Genomic DNA, 25,101 nt, shown 5'->3' with positions numbered 1-25,101 from the left:
AAAAGAAAGTATGGCAAAGATAGTGAAAGGGAAAGCTCATTGGAGAAGAGGTAGGGGCTTCTCAGGGCATGGGAGGGTCAGATTACTGCTAGCCAGTCTTGACAAGTGGCTGCAAGTTCAGAGGCTCCCAGAGCCACCATATCAGCCAAGGAGATGCCTGGTGTGGGGGTGGGGGATGGGGAGAGATGCTCCCAGCAGCAGCAGTGGCAGGAGAGAGCCCCTGAAAGGCAGGAAACCCAGAGGCCACAGGAAACATTAGTTGGAGAAACAAAGTGTGTTTGAAAAGCTGAGCCTGGTGTAAGAGAGGAGCAGGAGAGGGAGCCCCATGAACAGTTCGAAGTGACATCTGTCCTATTTTCTCTGATTACCAAAGTAATATACAGGTACTTTACGGAGCTTTACATAATGTAAATAGCAAAAGAATCCCCAATCCGAGTTTCGAAAATCTTTTTGTTGCAGTTTAATCATGACCTGAGCCGAAGGCAGTTGCTTAACCAAGTGAGCCACCCAGGCACCCAACAGAGGCCCTTCTTTAAACCCAACCACACTCCCACGGCAGCACTGGATCACATACATGTCCACTTGCTGGCCTCTGACCCGATTCTAGTCATTTCTTATGTTCATTCATCCATGTGACAAACATCGAATCCCCACAATCTGGGATTGGAGTAATGTACACGCCCTTACTTTCATGAAGCTAGCATTCTAGCAGGAGACAGCCAGTCAACAAAGAAGAATATGTTAGTGATGATAAGGGCTATGGTGGGAAAGAAAGCAATGGAAGGAGAGTAAGAAGAATGGGGTGGGCGAGGAATGTGCTATTGTCTAATAGGTTGGTTAGGAAAAAGCTGCAAGGCAGACAAGAGCTGGGTTACGTTTTACGTGATGGCTCTGGCTGTTTTGTTAGAAATGGGCTGCACGGAAGCAAGGTGGAAGACAGCAGACCCAGCCAGAGATGACTGTGAGCGGGACCAGGGTGACGATAGGAGCGGTGATCAGCTGTGGCTGCAATCAGGATATATTCTAAAGGTAGGTGTGATAAGGTCTGTAGACAGATTGGTTGTGGAACACGAGAGGGAAGTCAAAGGGCCCTGTTTCCAGCAGGGACAATGCTTCATGGCATAGAGAGCACAGGACCAGACCCTGAGTCCAGAGTCTTGACCAAATGGGTGGACATCTTTCCTGATTATAGCTGGCCAAAATTCCTATGTGAAAGGTTTCTTTTCAGTTGTCTCAGAGGTGGTATAATATAAATCCTAAGACAAATAATTGCAGTCAGACTACGCATCCCAGCTCTGTCACTTACCAGCTGTGTATCTTCAGGAAAGTTAGATAACCTTTCTGAGCGTCAGCTTTCTCTTCTGGAAAAATGGGACAATGATAGTACCTCCATCACACTGTTGCTGGGGATACCGCAAGAGCATATGTAAAAAGGCCTGGCATAGAGCCCAATATCCACTCAGGGCTTAGGAACTACCTCTGTTAAACCAGTTCCCAGATAAAACAAGCAGACAGAAGTCTATGGAGTAAGGGTTATCTTTATTTGAATTGCAAAATATAAATATGAACCAGGTTTGGAAATACAGGTTGTAACAGTTCAGAAATGGCACCAGAAACTTCCAGAAGGGACCATGACAGCATACCTTTTTAGTTTTCAGTGAGGTGGGTGGGTTTACACAAAAGCCCTCCTCACCTCCAAACTCTGTAGTAACTGGTAGGTCATCAGTCGACAAGAACAGTCGGCTCCAATGTTTCCTGCTCCTCCTCAGCCTTTTTTTGTTGCTAAAATCTTCTCTAGACTATCCTCTGCTGCACTGACCCCCGCATGGAGTAGCACCAGAAGAATGGCAGGAGTAAGAGAAATGTCTTGACACAGGGGAGAGGGAGTTCCCACTCTGTGGGCCCGGGGCCATCGAGGTTGGGGAGTCAGGAGAGCTGCGGGCATGGAAGTCCAACCTCTTACGAGATTTGGCAGGGACAGGACACAGGCAAACACCAATATCTGTTATGCTTGGACGTCAGCACCTTGGGCTTTCAAAACACAAACGGTAGACAATATCGCCTAGGCAAGACCGCAGTCCAACTCATAGAGAGGATCTGACAAGGTTAACTCCTTTATCTTGACTCTACTGACCTCCCGCTGTGGTACTGCGATTGTGGAAGATCTTCAGAAATGTGGACAGAGAGCAGATTACCCCAGATGGGTCACGGACCCACCTTGGAGTTGTGGCAGAGGGGTGTGACACTGAACCAAGTGGTGGGGTATACAAGGTCGAGGGCCAGGAAATCGCCAAAGTAACAGACTAGGCACTTGAAATATTATTGTTAGATTGTTAAAAACTAAATAAATTAACATACATAGAATAAAATAAATATATAATTTAAGAGGCATTTTACAAACAAACGAACAAAAAATAGTTGTTACTTTTCCATCTGGGTAGAAATCCCAAAATTCAGAGTTCTCGGGCTTGTGGTATTTCACAGTTAGCTCGTCAAATCCTGCGCTAGAGGCTCCAAATGGCCGATCCCTTGGTGGCTGTATGAGTTCATGGCTTCTCAATCTTTGTTACTTTCTTCCCATCCACAAAGTTTTCTTTCATCCTCTCCTTCTTCTTTTTTATCAGTCAATGATCCTGGAGCATATGGAATTTAACTGGCATCTGAATCCAGAAGGTAATTGTTTAAACGAACTTATGGGGATACGTGAAGTTTGGCGGAGGGGAATCAGAAGGGCATGAAGGCCTCTCGCTTTTGCTTTCTTCTGACCAAGATCCCATTTTGACATATTCCATTTGGCACTTGAAGGCTCTGGTATTTTGGCAAAGCAATTATGGGAGGCCCAATCTAGACAGCAACCGGGAACGAAGGAGTCTTCCTGACTAGCTGTGACGTACTTTCCCTCTGCAGAGTCTACGATCAGCTGTGCCTTCTCAGAGGTAGCAGTCATCCCGCAGATTCCTAAAGCACAAAAGGAAGGCATGTAAAGCTGGATCCAGTCTTAAGAGGTCTTAACAGTCTCTCAGATTCAGTCTTATGAAGTAGGGAGCTCATCTGGGAATGGGCAGAAGAGGGGACAAGGGTGGGAGAAGCTGTGGTCTCAGGCATCTCTCTTGGGTATTTCTCTAGCAATTGTCACCCCAAGTGGAGATGACCCACTGAAAACCTTTTTGAAAACCATTCTTTAATGGGACTCTGACTCCATAGTAGCCTGCCCCCCAACCTGTAGGTCAAGAGAAGAATTCAGAATGTCTTGAAGGGAAGATGGTGGTGGTGCCATGGGGCAAACAATGGCCCATTACCTTGAGCACTGGTCTCTCTCAGTGGGAAGTAGTCATGCCCAACTTCACTTTCTCTTCACTTTCCACATCATAACCTCCTCTCCTATGGTACCTGGAGGAGAAAAGTTTTGTGAGCAAGCTCTGCCTGATATGACGGGGTGCAGGTCCCAGAGAGGGTCCTTCTAAAGGACACTGCCATGGTGGTTCCCTCCATTACTTGGAAAAGCCAAGATGGTCTGGCAGCCCAACAGACCTCTGGTCAAAGGCCCGAGTGCCCCAAGGAATGCCTGTCTCTAACAGCAGGCTATAATTTGCTGAGAACTTTGACCTCATTTACATGATCCTCATACTATCCTTATGAGGTAGGTAGACAGATTCAATCACTGTGAGATTATAGCCCTTGGAGAGACCGGTAACTTGGTCCAGGTCTTACAACAGATGAATTACACAGCTTGGAAATGGGCAGAGTGTTTGGTAGGTCTCCCCCAGTCTAGAACATAACCTGGACTGCAATATGGCCTGAGGTTGAGATGCCTCAGAATTGAAAGGCTGTATCATCAGCCATGCTTTGTCTATCAAAGCACACACTAATGCCATCGAAACATAGAACAAAGGGAAAGAACTGTTGTGAAGAGGTAGAGCCATGGGTGGGTCACTAGGCCTGCTGTGAAAAGCAGGACCTACGACGACCTGGCAATCTTTGCCCTGGGCTCTGGACCCTGGACTCACGGCAGGCCAGAGAAGCTAGGTTCCTAGAGAACATGTACTCAGGAATGTCAGTCAGATTCCTAGCCTGGAATTTGGGAGGTTGGAGGGCTCATGTGATGATCACAAACAGAAGACCCAGAGGGAGGAGGAATGGGAGTGATTTGCAGAAACAGCCTGCAGGGGACCCCAATACTCACCTAAACATGAGAAGCCCCACGATGACAAGCAGACAGACGGACGACAGCACCACGGCCACCACAGCCAGGATGGTTGTATGATCATAAGTATATAAGCGATTTTCCACTGGGAGGCTCAGCCCATGGCACCTCTCTCCGTGGTAACCCGGGTGGCAGCTGGTGCAAGACAGAACAAAGTGGAGATGAGGTTAGTGGTTTGGCCTCTCTCTACAGGCAATGGACCTCCTGCCCGAGGCCATTTCCAGCTCTCAGAGCCTCACAGCCTATCAGTCCCTGACCTTGATCCCCACCCTTCCTCTATCCTTCTAGTAGGAGTCTAGGAAAAGGGCAAAACCCCTCTGAAGTTTCTGTGGATTTCCTCCCCATCCTTTGCTCCCCCTCTCCATTCCCTCTGGTTCTCTGGCTCAAGATTCCTGCTCCAGGTAGGGAAAAAGTGAGGGAGGACTTGAAGGTCCAAGCTACATATGTTCCATGTGTGGGTTATTTATTACACGTGTATTTATTACACGTGTAATTTATTTATTACGTGTAATATTTATTTATTACGTGTAATAATTAATTTATTACACGTGTATTTATTACATGTGTTTAAGCCCCTCAGAAGACTTAGGTTGAGCTGAGGGGACTGAGTATCACTCCCTCTAGTGAGGCCCCTTAACTCTGACCCAGAAATAAACCCAGCCTTCTTCACCACAGCTTCCAGCCCTCAGTCCCTCTCAGCCATGGCCCATCCTATTAATAGGTCCTATTCCTTTGCCAGGAGTCATTTTTCTCAAGTTCCCTTCATTTAACTCCCAGCTCCCTCTGGGTGCAGGACCTACTTCGAGAGCTTCACATCAACTTTTGGCCTCTGAACCTTGGGCTATCTGGCCTCCTCCATCATAGGACAAAGCAAACAAAACCAAGGTAACTTCTTCTTGCCCAGCTATCTTGCCAGAGCATGGAAATGTCATGGAAAACAACCCTCTGGCTTTTCACACCAAGAAATCAATCAGACAGCAAATGCCTCTTGTAACATAAAGCATTTCCTCGAAGCCCTGAGGAAGACTTGGAAGCACTTTCAGTTGAACAACACATTCACGTCCCTTCCTGCATCCGAGCGCCCGAGAGGCCCTTTGATGTAGGTGGTGGCCCCCCATATTACAGAAGGGCAGAGCCATCCTCCCCATGGTCACTCAGTGGAGCAGAAGTCTCGGTTTGTCTGACTCTGAGCTCAGTGTGCTCCCCAATCACACCCACAACTGCACTGGCACCATCTGCCTGGAGCCTCCCAGGCCACTGGCTTGCTGATGGAAGCACCGAGAACCTGGTGGCCCTCTATTCTGAGCTGTGCCTCCACTGAGAAGCAGGTCGTGCGTGTGGTACCTCAGAGCAAGGAATCCCTTGTTGGCAAGAGGCATGCCGGAAGTGGACCTTTCCGGACCTGGCAGCAGCAGGGGGGCCAGGCCACCCCTGACGAGTGCCAAGCACCTCTCCCTGCCTCAGCTCCTCCTGGGTGCTTTGGGGAACCATCCCCCTGCAGGACAAATGGGGGTCAGTCCCACAAACACACAGCAGGGCAGATGTCTCCATGCCTCCACTCTTCGTGAATCTGTTCCCTTGGCCAAGATGGGCAAAACAACCACCCCCATCCTGACAGGATATGGAGGAAGCTCTCAGGAGTCCCCCTGGAAAATCACTTATGCATAATAGTTTACAGTTCATAGGGCCCTATCCCTGTCTGCTAGCTCAACTGGGACTCATAACATCGGGTAGGCAGGTACAGCCCCATTTTACAGATTGAAAGATTAAGATTAAGCACCAGAAGGTGTGATTTACCAAAAGTAGCACAACTAAGAAGCAACAAGACTAAGACTAGAAACCAGTCCTAGCAGATTCCAAATTCATGATTCTTTCCACTCTGAACAGTGCAGATTACCCCAAGGAAACATAACTGATGAAGTGAGAGGTTCCTGAGGCTGTCTGACCCTGGTCTTTGACTTATTATTATTAACTTGAATAATAAATAGCAAGAATTAAAGGCTTACTGTGAGCCAAGTACTCTGTGCTAATTGGTTTACATAATCATTTCATTTAATCTTAAAAACATCTCTGTGAAGTAGGAGTTAGTCTCCCCATTTTAAAGATGGAGAGACCGAGGTTTAAATTCTTAGCTAATTTGCCCAAGGTTATGCAGCTAGTGAGAGGTAGAGCCAAGACTCAACTCAGCAATCTAGATGACTCTTTCAGAGACTATGCCTTCCTGGGTTAGGGGTAGGGGGGAAGGGAAGTTGAAGCTGAGGCTGTTTTTCACTTCCAGCCATCACTCAAACCCCACAGGTAGTTACTCAGATGATAGAAATAAAGCTTGGTCTCAGAGTCCCGCAATTCCGTTACATAATCCGTCCACCCCCACCCTGAGTCAAAAGGATAATAATGTAAACATCCTAATATTACCCACCTCCCCCTCCCTTTGCAGATGACTCCTGACTTCCCCAGGGAAAGAGGGGGGGTGAGTACGTTCTAAGCATCCCGGGTGGGGACAAGATCATGTGTCTTGCTCAGAGCCAGCTACCCACCAAACTGGAACACGTCCCTCCTACAGATGTTTGCGACCTATTTCAGAACTTGTATTACAATGGGAGTAAGAACCCTCTAGGGTCCAGAGACTCTTCCAAGCAGGGTTTCTCTGCCCCTACTTCATGCCTTGCTGCTATTTCTAGCCAGGTGATCTTGAGCAAGTTACTTTTACCTTTTCAAGCTTTGGTTGACTTGTGTAAAACACATTATTAATAAAGACCTATTTCACCAGAGTATTGTGAAGATCAAATGAGATGTTACACTTAACAGCCCTTAACAAAAGGCCAAGTCCCACATATGTATGAGTTATTATAAAATAGGATTCCAGAGGGTACTGTCCTGAGGAACAGGGCCCCGAAGTCTGATGGAGAGGGAAGGGGGCTCACCATTCCTTCTCAGCATCTGGCCAGGGAGGCCAAGGGAAGGCCCCGGGCCTGTCTCTCTTCCAGCTGAGTTCTCCTCAGCCTGACTGCCTCTAGGTTTCCTCTGGCCACAGGAAACTTTGCAGTCGGTTTCTGGCTCAGCAGCCAGTCAGGAGCCCCAGGAAACGGCTCTCTGAGGGCAACTTTTGGCTGGTGACACAAAAGGGTTTTCCTGTGAATGGTGGCTGCGGAGGACTGGTTTAGGAAGCCAGCTAGCCTCAAGCTTCTCAGGGCAGCACAGGCACACCCTGGCTGGAGGTTCCAGGGTCTAGAGGGAGGTTAGGAGCAACAAAGGGCCCCAAATGTAGGCGCCCGTCTAGCACACTTCCCCACACCAGGAGCTCTGTGCCTTCTTGCTGCACTCTACCCTGAGTGCCAAAGGCCAGAGGCAGGAGGTAGCCAAAGCTTAGACACAGAATCCAGCCCCTAGAAAATCTGCCTAGGAAGCAGAGACAAAGCCTTCAAATCAGATTGCTCTGCTCTTAGGCTGGTAAAAGCCTTAAGAGACCTCGAACATAACAGCTGTCCTCTATGAAATCCTATTCAAACTCTGTAAGGACAGATGGGGAAGAAGGACACAAGCCAACAACACCCAGTACAGCCTGGGGGCATGAAAGGTATGCTGGACTGGAAGTCAGGCACCTGAATCCTTGTCCTGTTTCCATCCATTTATTTAGCTGTTGATCTCAGGCAAATCACTTCCTACTTCCTGGCTCTAGTTTCCTCACCTTTCAACTAGAGATAGCAAGTCCTGCCAACCTCCCCCCTGCCCCCGACCCCCGCCTAGGGCTTTTGAGAATCCTAGGACATAACTGTAATTCCCCATTCCCTAGAACAGCTGGTACCAGGTAGGTACTGAACATGTACCCGCTGGGCTCAGCTCATAATAAAAGTTAATTGGGAAGTTACGGGGTAAAGGAGAGAAGGCATCATCACCGTTAGGATCACTACCCCTAGGACCACCTTGGCCCTGGGCAACCTTATCTACTGGCTTTAGCTGGTGGGTCAAGCCTAGCTGTCCAGGATAGCAGCCTTACAAAGGTTCTCAGCCGAGCAGCCCAAGTCCATCCACCAAAGCCCTGGGCCAGTTTGGACCAGACAGAATCCTGGCCTCAATCCACCTCGACTACCCTCAGAGTCACGGACTCCATCCTGTGCTAATGATGGCGTTTCACAAATTGAAGACAAACATTTCCTACCCTATCCCAAGACCTTGGGAAGAATACTACTATGGGGACTGTCTATGTTACTCCAAAGCAACTTCCTCTAATACCAAGGCCCTGACAAGTATGTTATAGGGGAGGACACACACATGATCATGGACATAGTAGAGAATGACAGGTCTGTCTGTCAATTGCCAAATACAGGGCAGCTTTGCTATCTGAGATCAGATAGGACAAGGGAGCTTTAAAAAGACAAGGGATTGGTACTAATCCCAGCAAAAGAGATGCCAGGCAGCCAAACTTCTTGACATGTTGAGAGGTGGTACACAGCTAATAGCCTCCCGGCCCTGTCCAGAGTCTCCCAGGTCTCAGAGCCTGTCTCTCTACAGAGGAAGAGAGTGGACATTTGTAGTCGAATGTGGGTGTTGGCCCCAGGCACAGCAGCGACACTATGCCTGCCAGAGAGCATGGCAGTGCTGTCATCCCCAAAGGGGTGCCAAGGCAGCCGTTTGCTGGGCTTAGCCTTAGCAGAGTAGCTGAGGAACCCAGGGCCCCTCCTCCCAGGGCAAGGGTGGTGCTGCCTGACCAGGGGCTGATGCCTACCGGGTTGGGTTCCATTTCCTGTTAATTTCGCACAGAGGAAGTGTTCTCCCAATCCCATGGCCAAAAGGCCAATACCCACTCTGTCCCCCGACATCCTGGCCCTTGTGGGGATGAGGAAGAAGAAACGAAGGGGCTTCTCCCTGTTCCCGTGATGACTGCTTTCTGTATAGTCCAGCCATGCCTTCGAATCAACCCACATGTGCTCTCATATGAGTGCACATATGTCCGAGCACACACACGTCTGCACGGCGTGAGTCCAAATGCACCTCAGGGCTTGGGAAAGGAGGCCGCAGGAGCTCTGCTCCGCCCGGGAAGCCTACTCAGCCGTGTGTTCCACTGGCTTCTCCCATCTGAACTAGGGCCTGAGGTAGAACTGAAGGACCTGCCTTCAGGTATCAGCTCTCCTAGCCACACCCTCATGCCCGAACAAGCAGGAAATGTCCCCAAGGATGAAAGAGCGTCACAAACCTACACCACAGGAAATTACATCCCATGCGGGGGAGAGCCCCTTCCGCTGACTAAAAATATTTCCCCTCCTCCCAACTTCCGCCTGAAGATTGAGAAGAAACTGGGTAGAATTATGAATTCAAGGAACAGTGACAACGAGGAACAGCCACGTGACTGACAAAAAGTGTGCTGAGCACAGTCAGCCAGGGAAGGGACACTCACATGCAGGATGGGGCCCGGAGCTCCTTCACATATTTGCATTCGCCGTGGATGCAGAAGTCCTTGTATTTCCGAAGACAAGGGTCTCTCTTCCTCCCTAATCCCTTGCCTTTCTTCTTTTTTTTCCCACGCTCCTCCTTGCTGGGTGTGGCCAGAGCCTGTGGCTTCGAGGAGAAAGCTGCTGCAGGAGAAAAGGACTCTGTTAAGTCTTTGACTCTTCCTAGGGGAAAGACCCAGAACAGCACCCTGTCTGGAAGGAATACGCACGCTCTGATCCCACCTGAAGTCAGAGGACTGGGGAAGGCCCCCTGGCTCAGTGCCTCCCAGGGGGCTAAAGGAAGACTGGGCAGAACCACCAGAAAGCAGTGAAGGAAACAGAGGCTACAGGGGTCCCAGGGAAGGCATTTCTCAGGCTCAGTTTAAGGACTTCATTCGAACAATGCTAGCTTCTGTTAAGTAACTGCCGCTGACTGGGCAGTTCCAGCAAGCTCTCCCCCACCCCACTGTCCATCCCCATTGACTCCCCCACGCCCACTTGGTGCTATTTTGGCCTTAAATCAACCTCATTTCCTGATGTTGCACTCAGTGACCCACTTGCAGGAAGACAGTGTCAGAGATAAAAATTGCTTCTGGAGAAGGTACTTGGAGGGTTTTGGGGGGGTGGGGGGTTCCTAAAATAACAACAGTGTCCATGTCCAGACAGCCCCCTCTGAGGCACCCATTAGCACCAGGTCACCATAAGCCCAGGCCAGAGCCAGGCTTAGGGACTGCAAGCAGGCTATCCCTGGTCAGGGCCTTGCTTTTTCAACTTCAAGCAGAATATTTACCTGGTTCTGTGTCCTTTGTAGCTCACCACTTCTCTCAAAGGTCTATTACATTCACTCCTAAATGTCCTGTTTATAGCTCTCTAGGATGGATGAGTATCGTGTGTACACGGGGGCAAAAGATGGAAAGTAAGGAACTCCAGAAGGAACTGGAACAATGATGACTCCCCCCATTCTTTCCACACTTCAAAGGGGGGAAAAACAGCCTCACACAGACATCCAGCCAGGACAGACCATGGGCTACGCCCATCAGCCCATCAGGGGTCTGACGCCAGTCCTCTCTCCCCTGCTCCCAGAAGAAAAAAAAGTGCCTGCTGCCCATGACTGTAGCCACGTGTCTGGTGTAAATGTGAACATCATACATAAGACTGGAGACCCAGGGTCCTCAAGCGGGAAGTAACTTGAAAGAATATCATGGTTTTCCATTTTCAGATGAAAAACTTGAGGTCCCAAAAGGCAGTGATTTGGTAAAGGTCATGCAGGGTTGAGATCAGAAATGTGGTCTCTGGATTCCATATCCAGCGCTCTTTCCCAATATAAACAAACTGCTCACACACCCCTATCCCTTCCCCTGGACAAGTCTAGAGCACCCAGGATGTTGAACCAGGAATGAGATAATAAATGGGCTCTGAAGCCAGCAGACCTGTGCTCCAACTTCAGCCACGTGATTTTGGGCAAGTGGCTTAATCTCTCTGAACCTTGGGGTTCTCAGTAAGTAGTGGCTTAGAGGATTGCTATAGATTTTAGCAATCTTAGAGGATTGCTATAGGATTAAGCAACTCACAAGAGCACAGTGATTGCCTAGAACACAGTAGGTACTTAATAATTGGTAATAGTTATTCATTTTAGATGATAGGATCCCCAGACCTGAAAAAAAGAGCTTTCATCAAGCAAAGCCAAGAGAAGGGAAAAAGGCAGGTGCCAGGAGTCCCCCAGTCCCATTCCCTCTGGTGTAGACCCAAGTCCCTTCAGAGCTCAGACGGTGAGGCAGATGCTCAGAAAGACCAGAGCTGTGGTAAAACTGTGGCAGGAGTGGCAAGCCAACCAGAGAGGAAGAGAGTGACAGGGTGACAGCGACGCTCCTGCCAGGGACAGGGAGCAGTGAGTCAGGTTCTGCAGAGGTATGAGGAGCAGCCGTGTGGGTGGAGGGTGAGTCACAGCCTAGCTCTGCCCAGCCTAAGAGGAGAGGGCTTGGAGAATCCAGGTTGTTCCGGCCGGGGGTGACCCAAGGAGGCTATGGGGAGAGGACGAGGGGTGGCAGCTCAGGCTCGGCTTGGGAGCAGACCTTTGATTCATACGAAGCAGAGATAGCACCTAAGGGAAGCTCTGGGTAAGGCGGGGCTGGAACAGGTAGGTATCTTTCCAACCAAATTAGTCATTCTGGAGCTCCAGGGCTCAGTCCCTGCTCCACCCTTAAGAATCACTGCAGGTGGCTGGAGGCAGGCAAGTGGGCAATGCTGGAGGCTCTGGGATCAACCACAGGCACATCTGCTATGGTCCTGCTGTGGTCATGATGTCAGCACCTGCACACAAGGGTCGTTTCTGATGAGTCTGGGGAGACCTACAGCTCAAATCTCTCCATCTGTCTCTGTCTCCCTCTCTTTCTGTCCCCCTAGAATACTTTTAGTCAGACAAGGACCTACACCACCCCTGCCCCCCAACACATACATGGTAGGTCTGAGATCTCTGCTCAGAGCCCCAGAACCTAGAGAGATTTAGAGAGTGAGAGATAAAAGGAGAGGGAGAGAGAAGTGGAAAGAGAATTAGGTGGAGAGGAAGGGACAGAGGAAGTGTCTTTCTCTAAACTGGGAGAGTTTAGAGAAACTAAACCAAGGCTCGGAAGATCCCACCTGGCCCTTCGTCCCTTCTCTCAGGGACTCAGGGTGCTCCGAAGTCTCTAGGCTTTTGGTAGGATGTCTAGATACCCTGCATTTCATTGTATCTCCCTAGGGACACTGTGCCCACTGCTCATAGGCTCCCAAGGAGGTGCTGGCCTCACCCCCTCACCTGGGGGATCAAGAGTTCTTCATTGCCCTCTATTTCTCCAAGCTGGAGACAGGTGGATGGAGAACACTGCACCTCTACTATGTTCCTAGGCTCTCCACATCTGTGATTTTATACATAATAGTCATTTGATGGAGGAATTAAGACTTGCACCCATTTTTATGTAGAAACTCTATGGAAAGCATCCCAACCATTCCTCCTTGTTCCTTACTCCAGCTTAGCTCAGAGGACTGTACAAGACCCCAGACACCTTACCTTCTTCCTAGGCTCTAAATTACCCTGAACGGCAGCAACTCTACGTGTGGAGACTCAACAGCAAGAGAGACAGCGGGACCCACATTTCAAGATCCCCGAGTAAGCTGGTTAGGCTCAGCAGCTTTTCCTTGAAGTCCTCCATGAATACCCTCAACCCATAAGCATGCCCACCCAAACAGTGTGAAGCCTTGATCTACGTATTCTTCAATTGCCCAGCGCGGGCTCGAGGATGGGCAGCCCTCACACCCACCTCTTAAAAGGTCCAGGTCCGTCTCTTCTAAGTTCAGGACTTCCCTGCCCCGGCCGCCTTCCAGGGCCAGTAGCTGGTCTGTAGATTCGGTGGGAGAGTCCAGGTTGCCGGTTCCAGCTGCCAGCCCTCTCCGAAGCCGCTCCAGGCTCTCGCCAGTCACCAACGCCGAGAGCACTGCGGGCGAGGGGCGAGGCCGCATCAGACCCCCTATACAGACCCCGGGTAGCCACGCACCAATGCTGGCGCCCGCCTGCCAGGGAGCACGGGCCCCACCAAGTGGCCCGCGCTGGGGTCGCTGTAGAGACCTTCCCCGGTGCCCCCCAGCACAGTGTCCCCCAACCCCCGCCCCTCCCCGACCTCCGGGGGCGTCGGCAGCTCTCTCACCTGCAGCCAGAAAGAGCTTCAGCACCACCGACGGCAGCAGCTTCATGGTCCTAGACCCGGCGGAGGCGGCGAGGCAGCAATCACTTCGGAGGCGGCGGCCACGGGGCGCTGGCACGGGAGCCGGGGCCGGCGGAGCGCAGGAGATTCGGCCGGTTTCGGTGTGTCGGCGGCCTCTGGGTGCAAGTCTAGCAGGGACCTGCGTGGAGCTGGCGGCCGCTGGGCGTCTGTCTGCTCGCTCTGTCTGTCCGCCCGCCCAAGCCCCTGGTGTCTCGGTCAGGCGAGCCACCGGCCGCCCGCAGGTCCCTCAGTCGACTGAAGGCTCCCGGGAGCGCGGCTGGGAATAAGGCTCCGGGAGGCGCCGAAGCTCCGCCCCGCCCCCCTCCCCCCTCCCGCGCTGGGCCGCTCGCCCGGCTCCCGGCGCCGGCCGCGCAGCCCCCGCAGCCCCCAACTCCGCGGGCGCGGCAGGGGGGGAGGGAAGGGGGCGGGAGTAGGAGGCGGCGCTCACATATTTTGGGACCAGGCCAGGGCCGCCGCTGCCTGACTGCGGGAAGGACTGCTGACCGGCAGGTGGCGGGGACCAGTTCCTACCTTTCCCCAAACGCCTGTCGCGCTGCAGCCTTGTGACTGCCGAACTGAGCTCTGTCCTTGGACACCGCTTGTTCCTTCCCCCTGTTCCAGGCCTGGTCCCCTCCAGCCATCCCTGCTCCACACCAGAGATCTGCACCCATGTCACCTTCTGAAGGGTAACACTCGCGTCTTTGCCTAGCAACACAGCAGATAGTAAATAATTAATTCATGTGTCATTTAAAAATTGGACACATGAATGCCTGCAGGTCTCCCGAGCCCAAAGTAACGGGAGTTGCAGTTGCAGGCACTTGGTATCAATCCAGCCAAAGCAAAGGAAGTTAGTATTCTTCTAGCTGCTGGAGTGGCTTCCCTCCACATTTCTCCCAAGGAACAGTCTCAAGACCATTAAGATTTTTGAACTATGGATTATAATTCCCAGGCTTCTGGGATCAGAGAGACAATGGTTGTGCAACATGCCTCATAGTATTCCCTGTCTTGGAACACCCTTCTTCCCCAACAACAAAACTGAGACACTTTCCCATAGGAACCAGCTGGCTAGCCTAGGTTACTATGTTCAACAAGTGCCAGGAGACTGATGTGTTTCTCCTCCAACCTATGTATTTTTTACAGGGGTCTTCTGCTGTCAATGTTCTGACCCAAAGAAATGACTCTCCCAGTAGATATTTCAGCTCCCAGGGACATGCTGGGGAGGGAGTTGTGTGACACAGGGCTGGGTTGGCATTCAGAGCCCTCAAATTGTGCCAAATAGAGCTGCTTGCCTGATTCAGCCCATGTGTAGAGATAAAAACAGGCCTCCTATTTATACCCAGGCTATCCCCCACTGTCTCTCTCCATCCCCACTTTTGCAGGGGTCTGTCCTCTTGACCTGCTCCTACCAACCCTTCCCAGGCCTAGGTTTCCATAGTACACTGGAATTCCTACATACCTAAGTTGGAATCCAGACCTGGCTGCTTCCTGAACAAACTTGAACAAGATATTTAATTTCATTGAGCCTCAGTTTCCAAATCTCTCAAATGGAAATAACAACAATAATAAGGCCTCCTTTGTAGAGAGCTTTTGGAAGATTGAACGAGAAAACTCCTATAAGAAAACAGTTAGTACAATTCCAGGCGTATTATAAACTCTCAATAAAAGTGACCTATTATCTTATTATCACTAAGCATTCTACCTTGACTATTGTGTTCCCTTAGAGCCTTTTCATCTCTCCCTTCCTGCCAGGTCTGAGGCTATATGTTGTCAGTAGGACTGGTTTCAGGCGGAAGCTCACCTGTCACCTATTTGGCCAAGTACCAATGTGGGATTATTCTTTTGGGTGATCACTAGTACCTTAGTGGATGGTCACCACCCAGGCCACACCTTTGTTCTCCCTCAGCAACCGCCTGACCACCTTCTTCCCCCAAACAAAACTACTCTGGGATCAGGGCTCTCCCTGGGGGAGGGTGGAGGGAAATGCTTCCTGACACACAGCCAAGTCACCCCCTGCTCCTACCTGCCTCCAGGTTCACACCCTGCTTTCCTGTCCCAGCCTGCGTCTCCCTTTGCACGCTCCGTCTTTCCGCCTTCTCACCTCCACATCAGCCTTAGCCGCCCCATTCATGGGGCAACTCCAATCTTTCACCACACCTAGGAGCCTCACCCCACCTCGGTTTGTGTGTCAGCCAGGTTTTACGGGAAGGCCCTGGAAAAAGAAGACAAAGACCTGGAATGCCTTTGGGACAGTCATTTCCCCTCTCAGAACCTGGGGTGTCCTCTGATCAAAGAAAATAAATCAAAATTCAGGCTGGGTTCGTTCCATTAGCTTATTTATTCCACAAACATGCAATGAATGCTTTCAGGCACAAGGGACACAGCAGTAAACAAGGCAAACAAGAATGTGCTTTCATGATGCTTCCATTCTACAGAAAGGGAAACAGGCAACATATTAAGTAAATTTAAAAAATGAGAAACAGCTGCAGTGTAAGTTCAAATGCAATGATACACTATAGGGGGAATGTGTCCCAGTGCTTGGGATGACACTTTAGGTGCAAACTCGTCTCTGAGCAGGTGCTGTGTAAGCCGAGGACTGAATAAAAAGAAGGAAACAGACTTGTGCTCATCCATTGCTAAAGCATTCCAAGCCACATGCATAGTGCACCAACTGAAGTGGGAACAAACTTGGAGGATTCAGGGAACAGCAAGAAGACCAGAAACAAGGAGGGTTATAAGATAACCTTGAAGCAAAGGCTAGGGACAGAGAACAGAGGAGATTACGGGCTCAGGTAGGTGCTGGAATTTATTTCCTACCACTGTGGGCATCAAATGAGATGGTGATGGGAAAGCACAATTAAAATGCAGGATTTTTTTCATGTGTCCTAGCCCCCCGCCCCACACACATACGCACCGGCTCTCTGGCTGTCAAGTGCCAGGTATACTCCTAAAGAAGCAGAGTCTAAATGGGCCACTCCATTTCCCCAACGATCTATGGACCATAAGCAAACTGAGGCTTGAAGACTCACTGCCCTGGGCCACCAGTGAGTCACAGGGGGCAAATCCAGAGCAGAAACCCTTGCATCCTGTTCTCCAGCCCCGTCCTGGGTTCCCTAGCCTCTGGAAAGACAGTCTTCATGGGATACTGAGTGTCACTGACTCACTGCCAGGCCATACAGACCTTGATCTGGGGAGAGAAGCCAGTGGGGAGGAGGTGGGGGAAAGGGGTACTGGTCAGGAGAAGAAAAGGGAGAAAGGGACTTGGAGAGGGAACCCACTGGAATCCCTTCCCTAATGTGGCCAAGATGTCTATACCAGCAGATTGGTTCGCCCAAACCTGACTCTGCATCAGCTTACCTGAGAATTTATTAAAGACAAAAAGATCCAAGCCCCACCCAGTCCTCCTAATTCAAAACCTCCTGGGGTGGGGCCCAAGCCTTTATACTTTTGTTGGTAATTCTGACATCAACCCGGTTCAGAAGCACTGGTCTGCGTAATTAGCTAGAATAACTTACCCAGCATCTGAACAAAAAATGTGACCCTCTAGGGTAGAGGGGTTTAGGTAATGTCCCTTGTCCTGTGCTCAACCCTTCACACACATTATCTTGTACGATCTTTACAATTGCCCTAAGACTAGCCATTCTTTCCTATTTTAAGGTCTTGAAACTAAAAACAGGTAAGTAGCAGTCCGCGTCACCCAACGAGTGAGAATCTAAGCCTCGATTTGAATTCCTTCCTTCTTCCTGGGCTTCTGTTCTTGAGCTCAACATTGCCGTTAACAAATGGATGAGACAATGGCTGCCTTCTCCCTGCTTCTACAGCCAGTAACATTGTCAGCTTTGCTGAGGCTCAGGGCTCCATCTGTCCTGCGGGAGGCAGTGGTAAGAATCGGCCTCGAGGCTGGAGGACTAGGTAAGACAGCAGAGCAGCTAGTGAAATGGGTATACCCTTGCGAGCCAGACAGCCAAGGGTTCAAATTTTGAATATGCTATTTGACTGACTTATTTATTTATTTATGCTTTCTAGCTTAGGATCCATTATTCAACTTCTCTGACATACAGTTTGCTAATCTGCGAGATGGGAATAATAATAGTAGTTTTTACTATAGGGGTTTGTGATGGTTAAATCAGATCATTTGTGTAAAGCAGAATATGATGCCTGGCACATGGTAGGTGCTTCCTTGGTGACAGCTGCTACTAAGAACGAACGCTTCAAAAAAGAAAAGAAAAGAAAAGAAAAAAATACACACACATCACACACACACACACACACACACACACACACACAATCCCCAAATGCTGCTTCCTTCCCTCCTTCCTTCTCTCTCTCTTTCATTTTTTCTTTCTCTCTTTCTCTCTCCCTCCTTCCCTTCCTTTAAGTGGGAAATTTTAAAATGTGACAGCCATCCTCCCTCATCTCTCTGCTGAGAGATCATCATGCTTATGATAAGATGGAAGATCTCCAAGGCCTCCTGGAGTTTTGAAAACCTTTACCCAAGACAGCAACCCTGGCTCAGAGTTCAGAGAGTAGCAGGTGTACCCTGGCAGAGGGGATTCCACCTCTTTCTCCTTCCAGTGTACCAAGAGGAGGAGACCCAAAGCTCTGCTGGCTGGGGAAAGGGCACCTCCCTTGAGGGTACTTCTCTCTTAGGGTACCATGAGCCCAGAGTTACCGAAACTTGAAAGCTGAGAGTTACAGAGTCATGGTTCCTTGCCCTAGGCTGCCTTCATCCCCACCATCCCCACTTGAGCCCGGCAATCAAGCAGTTTTGGGGTTGCAGCTGGATTTGTACTCAGATCTACCCTTTGGAACCCCCTTGTACCTCCTATGCTGCCTGGGCTTTCCTGGAGGTGGTGTCAGGTAACATTTCATACGCACCCAGGGATGAGCAGGACCACCTGTCTGATTGCTCAGGCTCAGGACCCATTGGAATAGGATGAAGACTGGGGTGTGGAGGGGGGTTAGGGGAATCAGGAGTCCTTGTCATTCCCAGATCTTGAGGAGGGAATATTTATAATGTGCTTGGCTCAGACCTGGATTCCTAGCCATCCTCCTCCATTTCTGGGCCCATTTCTGTGACTTTGAGGGATTAGCAGGACTTTACCGCTCTGGCCATCCGCTTGCACAGATGGCTGTCTGTCATCAGGGAGGGGGCGAGTGATTCCTCATTCAGCCACCACACAACCCATCTCCCTCTTTAAGCCTCAGATTCCTCACATATAAATTAAGAGGCTGAAGCACTATTCTGTGTTCAGGCACTGGCCAGTAAATGTTCCTCCTGAACTGTTTGCAGGCCTGCCGCTGTTCAAAGTCCAGTCCAGACACTACCATGACAACCAGCAGTGCCTGATCTGTGGGGCATGATAACCTTTCTCTCCGTGCCTCTTCGTCTCTCAGTGTGGAGAATAACAATCTGCTTAAGGGGTTCTTGTGGCTAAGGAGATGGCACCTCTGAAAGCTCTTGGCAAAATGGAGAGCCCTACATAAATAGGTCAGTACTATTGTTACTAACTTCTCTAGGGCTCGACCTTGGAATGAGGTCACATCAAATCCTGTACCAGGAATGTGTAAATTCGGGTTCTCTTAGAAATGCAATCACGGAGCTGCAATTTAAAAATTTAACCTTATCCATCTGCTTTTTTTAAATAACAGAGCGTTGATCCAGGACAATGATTCACAAAGTAAGAGATGCTGCCCCCTAGGGGTCATTATAGGAATCTGTGGGGAGTTTTTGGTTGTCCAAAAACTAGGGAGTCTTCAGGCATTTGGAGGAAAAGATGTCAGGCTCACACATTTAAAAATTGCTCCTCCAATTGTCCCATATTCCACATACTTTTGAGTGTCTTTCCAGACATTCATATGGGTGATAAGCTTGATTATAATCACTTGAGCCTAGAATCATCTCTAATTAACATTAAAATATAAAAGAGTTTTTAACACTGACTTTCCCAAGAATTAAATTAGCATGAACTGTTCATTTTGGTGCTATCTGAGTTCTCAAACAACACACTTGTGTCAGTATTTGTAGGTGTCACATTCAAAGTAAGTCTGTGTAGGTGCAAGCAATGGGCTTCTTCATTGAGATTTCTAGAGTCATTCTTGAGCAAGCATTTGCATATTCAAATAATGTTATTTTATTTAAGAAAAAAAATTTTAATTTAAGTAATCCTTGCAACCAGTGTGGCGTCCGAATTCATGATGCCAAGATTAAGAGTCACGTGCCCTACCAACTGAGAAAGCCAGGTGCCCCTATTTTTTTTTAAGATTTATTTATTTGTTTAAGAGAGAGAGTTAGAGGGAGAGAGAGAGCAGGGGAGGGGCAGAGAGAAAGAGAGAATCTGAAGCAGGCTCCATGCCCAGAGCAGAGCCATGTCCACACAGAGCTTGATCTCATGACCCTGAGAACTTGACCTGAGCCAAAACCAAGAATCTGACGCCTAACTGACTGCACGACTCAGGCACCCCAAGGTGCCTCTATTTTATTTTTAATCACTTTCTCTTTTCTATTAATTAGGGCATTGACTTTCTTTAAAGAGTAAATGTGCAATTATGGTGATCATTTTACAATATATACAAATATTAAATCATTATGTTGTATACCTGAAACTAGTCTTATAATGTTATATGTTAATTATACCTCAATTTATTTTTTTTAAAGATTTTTATTTATTTGACACAGAGAGAGAAATCACAAGTAGGCAGAGAGTCAGGCAGAGAGAGAAGGGGGAACGAGGCACCCTGCTGAACAGAGAGCCCGATGTGAGGCTCGATCCCAGGACCCTGAGACCATGACCTGAGCTGAAGGCAGAGGCTTTAACCCACTGAGCCACTCAGGCGCCCCTATACCTCAATTTAAAAAAGTGAAATTAGGAGTGCCTGGCTGGCTCAGTTGGTAGACCGTGTGACTCTTGATCTGAGGGTCATGTGTTCAAGTCCCACGTTGGGTGTGAAGCCTGCTTTAAAAAAAAAGAAGAAGAAGAAGAAGAAGAAGGTAAAAATAAAGTATATAGAATTGTATCTCTATAATTACTTTTTTTTTAATTCACAGTTTTGAAAGTTTATTTATTTAAGTAGTCTCTGCATCCAACATGGGGCTTGAACTCATGACCCTGTGATTAGGAGTCTCATGCTCTTCTGACTGAGCCAGTGAGGTACTCCTCTCTATAATTATTTTAAAATACTTTTGAAACCTATTATGGGGGAAAGAAACTGGAAAAAATACATCAAAATGTTAACATGGATGGATTCCTAAGAAAGAGAAGAAAGTAAGTATACAGATAGGCTATTCTCTGTGCACTTTATTTCAGGATAGTAAAGGAATATTAACGTATTTGCTATAAAAAGGAAATATTCATTCTGACATGGCTGAGGACCACTAACACCAGAAAAATTCACATGAGAACCCTTTCTGTATCCTTCGTAAAAGTGCTGTTCTAGATACTATTATATATAAGGTCCCTGACCAGTGCCTGAATAAGGTATAACAAATTCCTCTTATAGTTAATTCAGTGTTAAAAAGTTTGGTTCTTGTGACTATCTGGTACAGCTACTTCCTTTTATTAGATAATGACAAAATGTCAAATTCATAGATTCTCTTTTTGCCTCCACTGTCAGTAAGATCACAATTAAGTATTGATGCTTGGAGCACCTGGGTGGTTCAGTCGGTTAAGCGTCTGCCTTCAGCTCAGGTCATGATCTCCTGGGATCGAGCCCTACATCGGGCTCCCTGCTCAGCAGAGAGCCTGCTATTCCCTCTCCCTCTGCTCCTCTCCCTGCTGTACTCACTCTCTCTGTCAAATAAATAAAAATCTTAAAAAAAATAAAAGTTCTGATGCTCAGTTGCAATGATTATCCCTAGTCCAGAATTTTGAGGAAAATTGTTTCTTTCTTCTCCACTTTGGTTTCATTACGAGTGCTCATTTTTGAAATATTTACTTGTATCCATGTCTTTTATTGTCTTTACATCTCTTCTGGAAGTAAACGGAGCATACATAATTAATGTGAAACTCAGAAATCACATCCCTGTAGCTGTCTTGCCAACATTTCCTGAATGTGGAAGGCTCGGTGGCAGGGGCATGGAAAGCCTGAGGCGGAGAAGTTTATGCCATGTACTGGTGGTTTTGTGCCATAGACTCAGGCTCTCTGATACCTCTTCCTTCTCCCCGTCAAATGCCCTGACCCCTCTACTCCAGAAGGAGTGTGGGCGTTGTGAGGAGTAGAAGCGGGCTCCAACACTCAGGGCCCGCTCCAAATGTTGCCTGGATCAAGGTGAATGTCAGGGAAGGGTATCCCAGCTCCAGGGTCAGAGAAGCCCAGACCCCCCAAGTGGAGAGACCCTCCCTCCACACACATTCCACTAGCATCTTGTTTGAACCCCTCAGAGCAGAGGATTGAAGCTCAGGTTCAGGGATGCAAAGGACCCCTTTCTGAACCCTGGGTCCACTAGCCACTAGCTAGGACTTTGGCCAAGGTACCAAGGTACCTCTGAGGCTCAGTTTCCTCATTCAGAAATGGGGCTGATACCTACCTCCAAGGACTATCATGAAGACTCATGGAGATGACCACGAGGTGCTAGGGCATTGCTTGGAAACTAGCAAGCACTCAGAAGCCAGCAGGTGCTGCTCATCCCCTGGGATCTGTGTTCATCTTGCGTCAGTCTGCCGTCCACAGCTGGGAGCAAGTGTGTGCGTTAAATTGCAGCTCCTCTCTCATAAGCTCAGCAGCTGTGGCAAACTGCTTCACCTTCCTGAATCTCGGTGGTTTTTTGTTTTGTTTTGTTTTAATGATTTTATTTATTTATTTGACAGAGAGAGAGATAACACAAGTAGGCAGAGAGGAAGGGGGCGTCGGGGAGCAGGCTCCCTGCCGAGCAGAGCCCGATGCAGGGCTCCATCCTAGGACCCTGAGATCCTGACCTGAGCTGAAGGCAGAGGCTTACCCCACTGAGTCACGGAGGCACCCCCTGAGTCTCAGTGTTTTTATAATAAAGTGGGAATAATGAAATATACCTCATATTTGTGGTGTGAGTAAAATGATTAATAGTGAGTAAAATGATTAATTTATTTTATGGTAAGGAATTATGCAATTATATTTTGTTATTTTTACTCTTATGGGCATTTTCTATTTTTTTCTACAACGACTATGAATTAAAAAAAAACAAATATGAATGATTTATGTATTTCAAGCCACTTTTAAAGCCATGATTTTTCTTAACAAATATTGGGGCACCTGGGTGGCTGAATCGTTTAAGGGTTGGACTCTTGGTTTTGGCTCAGGTCATAATCTCAGAGTCTTCGGATCCAGCCCTGTGTTGGGCTCCCTGCTGCGTACGGGCTCTGTTTGAGATTCTCTCTCTCTCTCTCTCCTTCTTCCTCTCCTCTTCTCTCTCTCTGTCTCAAATGAATAAATACATAAAAGTCTTTTTAAAAAATTAAAAGATACTTAAACTTATTGAAAGCTCACTACATTTTAGGCATTGCTCTGAGCACTCTATATACATTATCTCTTTTAATTCTCACAACAGTCCTCTGAGGAAGATAGTATTTTCACCCCCAGTTTATTGATGAGAAAAACCAATGCTTAAGGAAGTTGAGCAACTTGCCCAGCTTGGATGTGATACACTGTGGTAAAACTGTACACACATGGGCACATACATAGACAAATGAGTGCATACAGAAATAAAGGAAATCTGAATAAGGTCTGTAGCCTAGCTAACAGTATTGTGCCTCTGTCTTTTTCCTGGTTTTGACATTGTGCTATCTTTATGTAACATGTTACCATTGAGGGAAGGTGGATGAAAGGTGCCAGCTGGAGATCTCTTTGTATCTTCTTTGCAACTTCATTTCTTCTTCTATAATTACACCCTCATAAATGGTCAAAAAATTAAAGAGTTTTTTAAGAAGTAAAAGTTTTGTTTTTAAAGGCTTATTTATTTGAGGTGGGGGAGGGGCAGAAGGAGAGGGAGAGGTTTTGTTTTGTTTTGTTTTGTTTTGTTTTATGTATTTGAGAGAGAGAGAGAGCATGAGTGAGAGAAGAGTGAGTGGCAGTGGGAGGTGGGAAGGGCAGAGGGAGAAGGAGAAGCAGGTTTCCTGCACGTGGGGTTTGAGGCCAGGACCCTGGTAACATGACCTGAGCCCCAGGCAGATGCTTAACATTCTGAGCCACCCAGGTGCCCCAACAAAGGGAGAGTCTTAAACAGAGTGCACACTAAGCTCAGAGCCTGACGTGGGGCTCTATCTCGTGACCCCAACATCTCCACCTGAGCCAGTCACTTAACCAACTGCACCAGCCAGGCACCCCAAGAAGTAAAAGGTTTTTTCTTCTTTTAAGTTGTTGCAAGGATTATGTGAGATAATGTGCCCAGGACAGGGCTGGATATAATTGACATATCAATATATATTTTCTTTCTTTCCCACCCTACAAGTGACTGTTTTCCGTTGTATAGTAATAGTAGCCTCCATATTATGTATACTATGTGGTAGGCTTAATTTACATGCATTGTTTCATTTAATAAAGCTTCTGGTGGGTACTTTTATTATTCTCCTTTTGCTGATAAGAAAACTCAGTTTCCGCAAAAACTAATCTCTTCTCCACTTGTTGGAAAGTGGCCAAGCCTGGATTTATACCAAGGTAGTCTGTTCATGACACCACTCCCTTCCACTCTGGGTTGAGCTCAAAGTATTGCGTGAAAGTATGCTTTGAACCTTGGAAATCATCTACCCCAACTGTTTTAATTTATACAAAGAAAACAGGCCCAGAAAGGGGGAAGGACTTTGGTCAAGAACACCTAATAAATCTGTGACTGAGCCAGGATGAGAACCCCGTTTTTGGATTCCTGGGTCAGGGTATTTTCTGGGGCCAACACCCAAGGCTACTCGCCCATTTGGCCTGCCTACTGAGCCCTGCCTGGGAGACAGCTGGTGCCCACAGACAAAGCTGCAAGTTCTCACTCACATCCCTCACCAACCTGCACAGCTCAGGGCACTTAGGACCCAAGAGGTAGCAGTGGACCCTGGGGACAGGGGAGGCATGGTGGCCCTCTACTGCAGGCATCCTTGGGGGGCCAAGTAGTTGGGACCACAGAGAAGCCAAGGTAAGACCCTCTGAACTTTGGCAGTGGGGGTGGGAAGGGAGGCTATATGTGTGAGGGGGGTTACTCATGCCAAGTGACTGTTCCTGTCTCCCTCAGGCTCTGTTGAGTCACTTGCCCTGAGGTTGGGGCACATTCTTAAAGTGGATGATCACAGGGATTCCAGGCCCTCCTAGGTCCTAGGCCAGTTTCTATTCCTCCTGGAGCTGAAACCAACTCCCCCCGCCCCCACCTGAGACTCAGCACCTCCTCTCCAAGCGGCAAAATAGTGACTCACTACTTTCATTTATATCCTGGGACCTCCTTGGACTAGGGCAAATCGCTCCGCTCAAAGTCCGTACCTGGGGTTGGTGGGGAGAATCAGCGCAAGTCCCATTTCCCAGAAGGGAGGGGGTCCCGTGTATCTAGTGAAGGGTTTGACCCACATTCAAAGAGCACGATCATCCCTCTCTCTCCATCCTTGTTGCGCTCCCTCCCATCCCATCCCACTGGGCCAATCCAGGGAAAGTTGGAGGATTAAGGACACCACCCCCTCCGCCCTGCTCTCTCGTCATCTCTGCGCCCTGGCGGGTCCACTGGGGAAAAGGGCTGATGAGTGGAACAAGCGATCCTGTCCGCGGGGAGCAGCGCCCTCGTGTGACCTCC

The 25,101-nt window shown here is 48.6% G+C and overlaps 1 protein-coding gene across 3 annotated transcripts; it reads right to left on the bottom strand.

Moving 5' to 3' along the window:
• Window positions 1–1,519: 1,519 nt before the first annotated feature.
• HBEGF (heparin binding EGF like growth factor) lies at window positions 1,520–13,627 on the bottom strand. Of its 3 annotated transcripts, none has more exons than XM_080804435.1 (6): window positions 13,314–13,627; window positions 12,930–13,103; window positions 9,600–9,777; window positions 4,184–4,339; window positions 3,300–3,390; window positions 1,520–2,958 (listed from the first exon to the last, which is right to left on the bottom strand). In XM_080804435.1, exons 1-5 carry the CDS (start codon window positions 13,357–13,359, stop codon window positions 3,318–3,320), a joined length of 627 nt encoding a protein of 208 aa, XP_080660561.1. In that variant the 5' UTR covers window positions 13,360–13,627; the 3' UTR covers window positions 1,520–2,958; window positions 3,300–3,317. The 3 variants fall into 3 exon arrangements, with proteins under 3 accessions (XP_080660561.1, XP_080660563.1, XP_080660562.1); XM_080804437.1 differs by having other exon boundaries at window positions 1,522–2,958; window positions 9,600–9,774; XM_080804436.1 differs by lacking the exon at window positions 1,520–2,958 and having other exon boundaries at window positions 3,219–3,390; window positions 13,314–13,497.
• Between the last annotated feature and the right edge of the window lie 11,474 nt (window positions 13,628–25,101).

This window comes from Martes martes (genome assembly GCF_963455335.1).
Source record: "Martes martes genome assembly, chromosome: 5".
NCBI lineage: Eukaryota > Metazoa > Chordata > Mammalia > Carnivora > Mustelidae > Martes > Martes martes.
This window is presented reverse-complemented; position numbering and strand designations above follow the sequence as displayed.